This window comes from Carcharodon carcharias, chromosome 1, assembly GCF_017639515.1.
Source record: "Carcharodon carcharias isolate sCarCar2 chromosome 1, sCarCar2.pri, whole genome shotgun sequence".
NCBI classification, from domain to species: Eukaryota; Metazoa; Chordata; class Chondrichthyes; order Lamniformes; family Lamnidae; genus Carcharodon; species Carcharodon carcharias.
The window spans coordinates 45,236,136-45,248,298 of record NC_054467.1 but is presented as its reverse complement, the minus strand read 5'-3'; the positions used below and the strand labels follow the sequence as shown (position 1 = coordinate 45,248,298).

At 40.5% G+C, this 12,163-nt stretch overlaps 1 protein-coding gene across 1 annotated transcript in view; it reads right to left on the bottom strand.

The window, feature by feature from the left end:
* Positions 1-11,266, bottom strand: part of dctn6 (dynactin subunit 6) — a 75,924-nt gene extending 64,658 nt beyond the window's left edge. The window contains exons 1-2 of the mRNA XM_041196813.1: positions 11,182-11,266; positions 6,959-7,023 (exon numbers count right to left, since the gene is read on the bottom strand). Coding sequence (XP_041052747.1) covers positions 6,959-7,023; positions 11,182-11,216 — 100 coding nt within the window. The 5' untranslated portion in view covers positions 11,217-11,266. The remainder of the gene's footprint in view (positions 1-6,958; positions 7,024-11,181) is intronic.
* Positions 11,267-12,163: the final 897 nt, after the last annotated feature.

Sequence of the window (12,163 nt, the reverse complement as noted above, 5' to 3'; positions counted from 1 at the left end):
GTGTCCCCTGGTTCAAGTCTCTCCCACAAGTGAAAACCTCCTCCCGGTTTCTATCCTCTCAAATCCTCAGGATTTTACATGTTTTAATAAGATCACCTCTCATTCTTCTAAACTCCAATAGGTATAGGTCCATGGGGTTCTTGCCCCATTCCCTTTGGCCCTGGAAGACGAACTCTCTTATCATTCAACCCCTCCTGATTTTCATCCTATCACAGGTCTTCCTATTGTCCTTGTCCCACCCATCCCTTGCTCAAAACTGATTACATAACTAACTTTACCAGATTCTGATGAAAGGTCACAGAGCTGAAACATTAACTGTTTCTCATTACATTTTTCACCCTGGCATCATGGCCCTCATTTCTGCGCCCCTAAGTCCAAGGTATGTAGACTTGAATGGCTATTGAATGGCATTGATGGAACAGTTAAAGATGACCTTGGTTCAGGAGATCAGGATGTAGAGTCAATTTGGGTGGAGATGAGGAATAGTAGAGGAAAGAAGTCACTAGTGGGAGTGGTCTACAGGCCCCCTAACAGTGACCACAATGTAGGACAAAGTATACAAGAAGAAATATTGGGTGCTTGTGATAAAGGGACAGCAATAATCATGGGTGATTTAATCTACTTATAAATCGGAAAAATCAGACTGACAGTAATAACCTGGATGAGGAGTTCATAGAATGCTTTTCAGATAGTTGCTTAAAACAGCATGTTCCGGAACCAGACAGCAGGTTGTATCAGACTTGGTATTGCGTAATGTGACAGGATTAATGAATGACCTCGAGTGAAGGCACATCGTGGTAGCAGCAGCCACAAAATGATTGAATTTTACATCCAATTTGAAAGGGAGAAGAGTGGGTCTAAAGATCAGTATTTTAAACAAGGGCAACAATGTGGGCATGAAAGCTGAGCTTGCTGAAGTGAACTAGTAAACTAGGCTAGGAGATAGATCAATAGTGAAGCAATGGCAGACTAAGGGGATATTTCAGAATACTCAGAATAAGTATATCCCTACTGTAAAGAAAAATTCTACAGGGGTGACCCCGCCATCCTTTATTAACTAAAGAGGTTAAGGAAAGCATCAAACTTATGGAAAGAGCATATAACTGTGCAAAGATGAGTGGCAGGTCAGATGATTGGTCAGAATATAAAGAACAGCAGAGAATGACTAAAAGGTTAATCAGGAGTCAGAAATTAGAGTATGAGAGGAAACTAACTAGAAATTTAAAAAAGGACAGCAGGAGTTTCTACAGGTATTTAAAAATGAAAAAAGCAAAGTGAGTGTTGATCCTCTAGAGTGTGAGAATGCAGAGAAGTCCTGATGGGCTACATCCTAGTGTCTTAAAAGAGGTGGCTAATGAGGTATGTGAGTTGATGTTAATTTTTCAAAATTCCCTAGATTCTGGAAAGGTTCCATCAGACTAGAAAGTAGCAATAAATATAATCCTGTTATTCAACAAGAGGAGGAGGCAGAAAACAGGAAATTATAGGCCAGTTAGCTTGATGCTTGTTGTGGGGAAGGTGTTAGAATTGATCATTGAGGTGGTCATAGCTGAGCACTTAAAGAAACTCAAGGTAATCAGGAAGAGTCAGCATGGTTTTGCGAAAAGGAAATCATGTTTAACCAATTTATTGGACTTCTTTGACGGAGTAGCATGCGCCGTGGGTAAAGGGGAGCCTGTAGACATGCTGTACTTGGATTTCCAGAGGGCATTTAATGGGGTGCCACATCAAAGGTTACTTTGGAAAATATAGGCTCATGGTGTTGGGGGTAACATATAGATAGGAGATTGTTTTCTGCCAGTCAGCCAGAGAATATGCATAAATGGATCTTTTTCTGATTGGCAGGATGTGGTGAGTGGAGTCCTGCAGGGGTCTGTGCTGGGGCCTCAGCTTTTTACAATTTATATCAATGACTTAGATGAAGGGAGTGAAGGCATGGCAGCTAAATTTGCATACGACACAAAGATAGGTTGGAAAGTATGTGGTAAAGAGGATAAGGAGGTTGCTGATGGAACTAGATAAGTTGAGTGAGTGGGCAAAAATCTGGCAGATTAAGTATAAAGTAGGAAAATGTGGTTGCTCACTTTGGCAAGAATAAAAAAGCTGAGTATTATTTAAACGGAGAAAGGCTGCAGAATTCCGAGGTGCAAAGGGATCTAGGTGTTCTAGTGCACAAGTCACAAAAAGTTAGTATGCAGGTACAGCAAGTAATTAAGGCAGCTAATGAAATGCTATCCTTCATTACGAGAGGAATTGAACATAAAAATAAGGGTGTTCTGCTTCAGATATACCGGGCATTGGTGAGATCACATCTCAAATATTGTGTGCAGTTTTGGTCTCCTTATTTAAGGAGGAATGTAAGGCATAGGAGGAGGTTCAAAGGAGGTTGACTAGATTGATACCTGGTATGAATGGGCTGTCTTACGAGGAAAGGTTGGACTTGTTTCCACTGGAGTTTAGAAGAGTGAAGGGTAACTTGATTGAAGTGTAAAAGATCCTGAAAGGTATTGACAAGGTGGACATGGAAAGCATGTTTCTGGTGGGTGAGGCCAGAACTAGGGAGCACTGATTTAAAATTAGGTATTGCCCTTTCAGGACAGAGACATGGAGAATTTTTTTTCTAAGGGTTGTGCGACTTTGGAACACTGACTATTTCTAAGGCAGAGGTAGATATATTCTTGTTAGACAAGGGAATCAATGGTTATCAGGGGGATGAGAATGTGGAATTCAAAACACAAACAGATCAGCCATGACCTTATTGAATGGATCAGAGCAGGCTCAAGGGGCCAAATGGCCTACTTCTGCTCCTATTTTGTTGACATGGGGACAACTGGCTTAGCCAGATCCAGCTCGACCCCAAAATGCATTATTGGGTCCTGTCAAAACCACTCACTCTTCCAGGATCATGCTGGAATGGAAAAATGCACCCAGCTTCTTTTCTTTATTAAATCCTCTTCCCTGTTCCCTTCACTATCACCTCCAACAAGTGTGGAGAGCTCATGTATCAGTAAGATTGAGACCATCAGTTGTCTCTGCCACTTCCCTGCGTTTCCCTCACCCACCAGGCCAAACCTCCTCTAAAGCCCCCCCTCCAGCCCTAGCCCTGAACTTGCATCATTCTCTAGTTTCTCTCATCTCCCCGAGCTCACCTTGTCCATGAACCATCTTCTGCTCCCTCGACCCTTTTCCCACTAAATTGCTGAGTACCACCCAACTTCCCTTCTGAGTTCCCCTATTAGCTGACATTGTTAACTGTTCTCCCTCTCCTTCAAATCTGCTGATATCATCCTTCTCCTCAAAAACGCCCCTTGAATCCACCGTCCTTACAAACTACTCCCTTTCCTTTCCAAAGTCCTTGGACATGTTGTCACAATCAAATCCATGTCTGTCTTACTTTGTTTGAACTCCATGTCTGAATCTCTCCAAATCATATGTCAGCCCCAGCCATAGTGCTGAAATGGCTGTCAAAATCACAAAAAATATCCTTTGCAACTGTGACAGAGGTAAATTATTTCAGCCTCACTCTTCTCAACCTGGTTGCAGCCTTTGACATTGTTGACCACACCATTCTTCTTCAAAGCCTCGCCATCGACATCCAGCTGGGTGGATTGCATTTGCCTGGTTTCACTCTAATCTAACGAATCATAACCAGAAAATCACTTCCAATAGCTTCTCTTCCCATTCCCGCATCATTATGCCCAGTGTCCCCAAGGATCTATCCTTGACTCCCTGTTTCTGATCTACATATTGCCCTTTGAGGGCATTATTGAAAAAGAGTGTCAATTTTCACATTTATGTTGACGATACTCCATCCAGTATAGAATGAACAGAAATTTTTCCAATTTTACATTGTAGTTACCAAATTCATTGTCTTTGGTCCCCGTTACAAACTCCATTCCCTAGATATCAAGTCCACCACTCTCCCTGGCAAACATCTAAGGCTAAACCAGATTGTTTGCAACGTGTGACATATTTGACCTGAAGTTGAACATCCAACTACATATCTGCGGAACACCTCCCCAACATTGCCCAACTCTGCCCTACCTCTGCTGCTGAAAATCTCATCTATGCCTATACTACTACAAGAACTTGATTATTCCAACACACTCTTACTAGCTTCCCTATTTTACCTTCCGTAAGCTCGAGGCCATCCAAAACTCTGCTGCCTTTGTCCTTACTCGCACCAATTTCCATTCATCCATCACCTCTTTTGACCTACATTGGCTCCCGGTTAAGGAATGCCTTGATTTTAAAATTCCCATCCTGGTTTTCAAACCCCTTCAAGGCCTCGACCTCCCCCTTGTAATCTACTTCAGCGTCACAACCCTTGAGATATTTGCACTTCTCTAATTCTGGTCTCGAGCATACCCAATTTTAATCGTTCCACATTTGGTAGCCACACCTTCAACTGCCGAGGTCCTACAGCCCTGGGAGGAAATATGATGGACATGCCCAGTTTTTTGTGAGGGCCTGAAGCCTTTAGGAGTAGGCCATTTGGCCCCTCAAGCCTGTTCTGCCATTAAACCAGAACAAGGCTGATCTTCTACCTCAACACCATCTTCCCGCCCTACCCCTTTAATGTCATTGGTATTTAGAAATCCATTGGCCTCTGCTTTGAACATTCTCAATGACTGAGTCTCCACAGCCCTCCGGGATAGAGAATCCATAAGATTTGCCACCTTCTGACCTGAATAAATTCCTCCATCTCAATCCTAAATGGCTTACATCTTATTCTGAGACTGTGTCCCTGGTTCTGGATTCTCCCAACCAGGGAAAACATTTTTCCTGCATCTACCCAGTCGAGCCCTGTAAGAATTTTGTACACTTGAATGAGATCACCTCTCATTTTTCAAAACTCTAGAGAATAGGGATCTAATCTCCTCAATCTTTCCTCATAGGGCAATCTCATCATCCCTGGGATTAGTCTGGTGAACTTTCATTGCACCCTCTCTATGGCCACTATACACTTCCTTAGGTAAGGAGACCAAAACTGCACATAATACTCCAGGAGCAGTCTCACCAAGGCTCTACACAACTGCAGCAAGACTTCCTTATTCCTGTATTCAAATCCCCTTGCAATAAAGGCAAACATGCCACTTGGCTTTCTAATTGCTTGTTGCACCTGCATGTTAGCCTTCAGTGACTTATGAACAAGAATGCCTGGATCTCTTTGACATGAACATTTCCCAATCTCTCCCCATTTACAAAATACTCTGGTTCCGTTTTTCCTCCTAAAGTGGAAAACTTCACATTTTCTACATCATATTCCACCTGCCTTGTTCTTCCCCACTCATTTACTCTGTCTAGATCTCCTTGAAGCTTCTTTGTTTCGTCCTCACAACTTACAAAAGTTGTGTGTCATCAGCAAACTTGGAAATATTACATTTGGTTCCCACATCCAAATCACTGATATAGATTGTGAACAGTATAAATCATTATGGAAAGTGTTAAACTGCATTTTAGTAGATAAATGTAAATGAGTTTTATGGAAAATGTTCTAATTTTGTCTACAGCCTTACTTCAAACCTATAAACGCATAGAACACAATTCCTCAAAAATCTTGAGCACTTTGATTAATACATATTTTCAATGCTAACTTATAATGCACTCAAAATCATATAATTGTCACAGCCCAGGGGGTAGTCATTTGGCTCATTGTGAATGTGCAGCTCTCAGCAAAAGCAATTCAGCTAATCCCGCTTCTGCAGCCCTTTCCCCATAACCCTGCAAATTTACCTAATGTTGCCTTTGTTTCTTTTTCCAATCACTTTCAATTCATATCCTCCAGTCCTCAACCCTCCTGCCAAGGGAAACAGTTTCTCTTTATCTATTGCCTAGACTCATGATTTTGAATACCACTTGTCTAAGGAGGACAACACCAGCTTTTCCAATCTACCTATATAACCGAAGTCCCTAATCCCTGGAATCATTCTCAAACCTTTTCTGCAACTTCTCTAAAATCTTTATATCGTTCCTAAAGGTGGTGCCCAGGATTAGAGACAAAACTCAAGTTGAGGATGAACCAGACCTCAAATTCATTTAATTCAAATTATCCATTAATTTATTTCTTTAAAGCAAGAATTTTCCACTTTGCATATTTGAAACTATTAGATGATTCAATTTTTTGCACCAAAAAAAAAACAGCACAATTAAAATATTGGGCCAGTAACCATTCGACACACTTGCATTTGCCCATAGCCTTGCCATGGGCTTTTGCACTGGGCGTTTCTGTCAACTAACCATTGAAAAAACACAGCACCCTCTACAGAGCATCTGCAACCTGTGCGAATAGGGCAGTCAACTGTGTATTGCCTTCACTAATCATATTGAAAGATCCTTAATGAGGAACACAGAGGCTGAACCAGGAAATCAGTTAGACAATTTAATTCAATGCCAAATTAGGTACAGAAAATGAAAAAAAAGGAAAAGATTGGATTGAGAGAGATAAAAGAAACAGAAAAAAAATGGTGAAATGTTATTTAAACGCTTTTTAAAATCTCTTACAGGAATTAAAATCTGAAGGAATGAGAATGCAGGCTTGTTAATTTTCAATGCCAGAAAGGTTGTATTGATACAGTATTTATTACTTCTTGCAGCCTCTGGGGGAGCAGGGCATCATGGACAGCACATTCTGACGTACACATTTATCTGCATGCTTGCAGTCGCTGGGAGTAGTGTCACAGGAAGTGACTAATGTGCATAGGAACTAAGTACTATTCATTCATATTTTGGGTACCTTTAATTATATATTAGATCAATATGCTGATGTTATTTTTATATCATTCTGGGTTCTTTTTTGTCCAATGATTTATAAAAAGAGAATGGCCTTGTGTCAATATGCCCCATTCAATGGATTTGTGTTGACAGCTTCTGACTATTACCTGCTAAATTGAATTTACCAGAAGCAAGCATTAAATTATCCCTAAAATCACTACTCATATATTGGAACATTACTTACCAATTGTTACGTCGCCTTTGATTTCACTTTCAACACAGACAACAGCACCAGCTGCAATTTTAACACTGCAAAAAAAAAAATTATTCGTGAAGAATACATTGTGTGATTGAGAAAGATAAATACAGGTTCCAATACTAGCAATTAGCGAATTCTATCGATTCTGGAACTGCTCAAAAGCATCAGCTATTAAACAATCACTAACGATCAGCAAGTATTCATTTTTTTAACCTATTTTGTCAAGAAGAAAATTCTACTGTATAGTTTATTATTAATATTGTGTGTGCAAAAGGGATGAATGGGCAGATGTTGTAGCTACTGCAACACCCATGGAATGGTGCTCGTGGAAGGAGAACAGATGCCAGGAATGATGGTAAAGTGGACCAGGGTGTAACAGACGGAATGGCCCTTTTGAAATCCTGAAGGGAAAGTGGATAATTCTCAGTTTTCATTACAAGCTAACATATTGAAAATGACATAGAGAAGGAGGTTTGGAGGCAGTTGAGAGTTACAAGAACACAGGACAATAGTATTAAACAATTTTAACTATCTTGAAGTGGCTAAAATAAAATTACTCTTATGAGGTAAAATTGGGAAACACTTTTAAGAATGCTGCCTCGATCAGTAGGCTGAGAACAGGTCTGGTCCAGGTAAATTGGTATCTTTAAAGATAAGTTCTCTTATAAGTGAGGTGCATTCCTATGAGGGGTCAAGCCAAAGCTCTCTGGTTGACAAAGGAGGTAAGAGTAAGGTGAAGTAGCAAAAGAGTGCATATGGCAGATCTCAAGTTGAGAATACAAGTGAGAATCAGGCTGATTATAGGAAGTTCAGAAGGGATGAACAAAATGAAATAAGAGAGCATGAGAAGAGACTAGCAGCTAACATAAGAGGAAATAAAGTCTTCTAAAGGCATACAAATAATAAAATGATAGTAAGAGGAAGGGTGGGGCTGATTGGTGTCCAAAAAAGGGGATCTACATATGGAGGCTGAATGAATAGCTGAGGTATTAAATTAGTACTTTGCATCTGTTTTTAAAAAGGAAAATGCTGTTGAAGTAGAGTGAAAGAAAAGGTAGCCAAAGCCAGGATTCCCTGGTTGACAAGAGATAAGAGTAAAATGAAGTAGCAAAAGGGTAAATACGACAGATCTCAAGTTCAAGATCATAAGGGGTCAAGACGGAGAACATAGAGAGAAACTGTTCTCACTTGCAGAAGTGTCAGGATCCAGAAGACATTGATTAAAGCTAAAGGCAAAAAAAACAATGGCAGCATGAGGAAAACCATTTTTCCAATTCAATGATAGGTAGTGTATTCCAGATCCTAACCAAAGTATGGTGGAGGCAGATTTAGTCGCAGGCATCGAAAGGGAATTAGCTAAGCATTTCAAGAGAAAGATTTGCATGGTTACAGGGAAAGGGTAAGGGAGTGGGATTAGCTGAACTGCTTTTGCAGAAAGCCCACATGGTTCAATGGGCTAACAGCCTTCATCTGTGTTATTACCATTCTATAATTCTAGAAGAATTTTTTCAAACAGTACGTTCTAGTGCAATGTGCAAGTCAGCAGTGCTGAATCTAGTTCTAGGTAATAAGTTAGACATCGAGTACAAAAGCAAGGGAGTAATTATAAACCGTTATAAAACACTGGTTCGGCCTCAACTGGAGTATTGTGTCCAATTCTGGGCACTCACTTTAGGAAAGATTTGAAGGCTTGAGGGAGTGCGCAAAATAGATTTACAAGAATCGTTCCAAGGATGAGGGACTTCAGTTATGTGGATAGGCTGGAGAAGCTGGGGTTTTTCTCCTTAGAGGAGATTTGATAGAGATATTCAAATAATAAAGGGTCAAGATGGAGTACACAGAGAAACTCTTCTCAATTGCAGAAGAGTCAGGATCCAGAGGACACTGATTAAAAGCTGGATGGCGAAAGGAAGTGTTGCAATGGGAGAAAATCTGGGTAATAGAGATCATAATATAATTAGGTTTAAAGTAGTTATGGAAAAGCACGAAGAAAAATCAACAATGAAAATACCAAATGGAAAAGAGCCAATTTCACTGATTTTAAAAATAGATCTAGCATAGGTGCACTGGAAACAAAGACTGATCAGGGAAACAGTGAATGCTCAATGACTGGCTTTCAAAGCAGACAATTTGGGTGCAAACTAAGCATATTCCCATAAGGAGGTAAGGCCAAAGCTAACATTTCTTTTCTGTGAAAGAAAATAGATTAAAGTAAAATGGGTAAAAAAAAATTATGAAAAATGTTAGGTTGAGAAACAGTCAAAAACCAGGCAGAATATAGAGTGTGAAAGGGGAAAGTGAAAAAGGAAATGCAAAAAGGGAAAATGAGTCTATGAGAAAAGATTAACATGTATCATAAAAGGAAACCCAAAAAATTCTTTCATAAACATACAAAAAGTAAAGGGATAGTTAAAACAATGGCGAGCCTGAGACAAAAATCTTGTGGAGTCAGGGAACTCTTGTGGATGACAGGGGACATGACTGGAGGTACTGAATTAATACTTTGCAGCTGTCTTCACAAAAATAGTGGATTAAGTTAATGTCACAGTAAAGAAGGAGGAGCAGAGATATTGAATTGAATAAAAATGGATAGAAAGGAAGTGCTAAATAGATTGGCATTACTCAGTTAACAAATCAGCTCATCCAAATGAAGAAACTCTTACCACGATCTTTCAACTCTCCTATATCTAAGGAGAATTGACAGAGAACTGGAAATACTACACCCCTGATCAAAAAAGGGGAGGGTGATAAACCTGGTAACTACAGGCCAGTCTAGTGTCAGTGTTGGGAAAACAGAGATCACTGTTAAGGCCAAAATTAATTCTCACTAATTGGAAAACATGGGTTAATAAAAGGGACATACAGCACAGATTTGTTAAAGGCAAATTGTGTCTGGCTGACCCGTTTGAGGTCTTTGAAGTAACAGAGGATTGACGTAGGTAGTGCAGTAGATGCATGAATGGACTTTCAAAAGGCATTTAATAAAGTGCCACACGATAGACTTATTCAGAAAATAGAATAAAATTGCAATGAAGATATGGTGGTACAAGTAGCTTGGGTACATAATTGTTCAATGATAAGAGACAGGTAGTGATGAATGGAAACAAAAACAGAATTACCTGGAAAAACTCAGCAGGTCTGGCAGCATCGGCGAAGAAGAAAAGAGTTGACGTTTCAAGTCCTCATGACCCTTCGACAGAACTTGAGGGATGCTTTTCTGACCAGCAAGTAATACGCAATGGGGTTGTACACAATGGGGTCACACAGAATTCAGACAATTGCTTTTCTTGTGTAATATAAATGACCTCAACACTGGGTACAGGGAGTACAATTTTGAAATTTGCAGATAACAGAAAATTTGACAATGTAGCAAATAGTGAGCAAGCTAGCAACAGAGTTCAGCAGGTCATAGACTGGTGCAGTGGGCCGACAAAAGGCAGATGCAATTTAATGTAATTAAGTGTGAAGGGATCCTTTGGGGAGAACAACATTGAGAGGTAGCATAACAACAGAAATTGTATTTCTATAGCACCTTTAAAGTAATAAGACATTTCAAGGAGTGTCACAGAGCATCATAAAGCAACATTTGACATTGAGTGTCACAAGGAGATACAAGGACAGATGATCAAAAGCTTAGCTAAACCTGTAGGTTTTAAGGAGTATCTATCTTAAAGGAAAGAGGCAGAAAGGTTTAGGGAGGGAATTAGAGCATAGGGCCTTGGTAGCTGAAGGCACAGCCAATGTCCAAAGAAGAGTCATATTGGACTCGAAAGTTAACTCTGTTTCTCTCATCACATATACTGCCTGTTGAGTTTTTCCACCACGTTCTGTTTTCAAAACTAATTAAATTGCCCATGAAGCGCTGTTATTCTGGGAACATGCAAGGTGCTATATAAATGCAAGTTCTTCCTTTCCAGGGCGACATTTCTGTACTTAATAGAGCCCACTCAAAAGCCTCTGCATTGAGATTAGTAGTATTGGGTCTTGCGTACTCCGATAGCTTCTCACTGATAAAACCATCTTCCCCACCTAAATCCCCCCTCCTGGTCCTGCTGCATCCCTCCCTCTAATGCCAAACAATTCCCCTTATTTACAAAGATGACATTTAAACACAGCAATACTTCATCATCTTAAGATTTCCTGGAAACAGTTTTTTAAATCAATGTACATACTTCTCTTGAGATTCAGACCCGGACCTTTTTTTTTACCTTTTCTGAATTGGTTTTCCCGTCATAATCTCCATCTTGTCAGTGTCAGCGCGCCTGCGTATCAGCCAACACTGCAGTCTGCCGGGAGGAGTTAACGCGCAAGCGCAGTACTGACGCGCCTGCGCACCAGGCAGCACAGCAGTCTGCCGGGAGTAGTTAGTACACACGCGCAGTCTGGAGATTCAGTTAGAAGTGAGTTAGTGCAGTTTATAGTTGAAACCTGAGAAAAATAGGATAATTCGGTCCATTTTTAGTATTCAAATCCAACATGTTGCATGTTCTAATCATTTGCAAAACAAATTTGAGATGGGCATCCACAGTCAGCAAGGCCTTGGATAGGGCAGCATTTCACTTGCATTTCCCCTAACTTGGTCTACTGCATTCGTTGCTCTCAATGCAGTCTCCTCTACATTGGAGAGACCAAACGTAAACTGGGCGACCGCTTTGCAGAACACCTGCGGTCTGTCCGCAAGAATGACCCAAACCTCCCTATCGCTTGCCATTTTAACACTCTACCCTGCTCTCTGGCCCACATGTCTGTCCTTGGCTTGCTGCATTGTTCCAGTGAAGCCCAACGCAAACTGGAGGAACAGCACCTCATCTTCCGACTAGGCACTTTACAGCCTTATGGACTGAATATTGAATTCAACAACTTTGGGTCTTGAGCTCCCTCCTCCATCCCCACCCCCTTTCTGTTTCTTCCCCCTTCCTTTTGTTTTTTACAATAATTTATATAGATTTTTCTTTTCCCACCTATTTCCATTATTTTTAAATCTATATCTTTTATGTGCTGTTAGCCTTTCCACCCCACCCCCACTAGAGCTGTACTTTGAGTGTCCTTCCATCCATTCTTAATTAGCACATTTGTTTAGATAATATCACCTTCAACACCTCTTTGTTCTTTTGTCTGAGACATCTTTTGATTATCTGCTCCTATCACTGTTTGCTTGACCCTACAACCACACCGCCCCCCCCCTCCCCC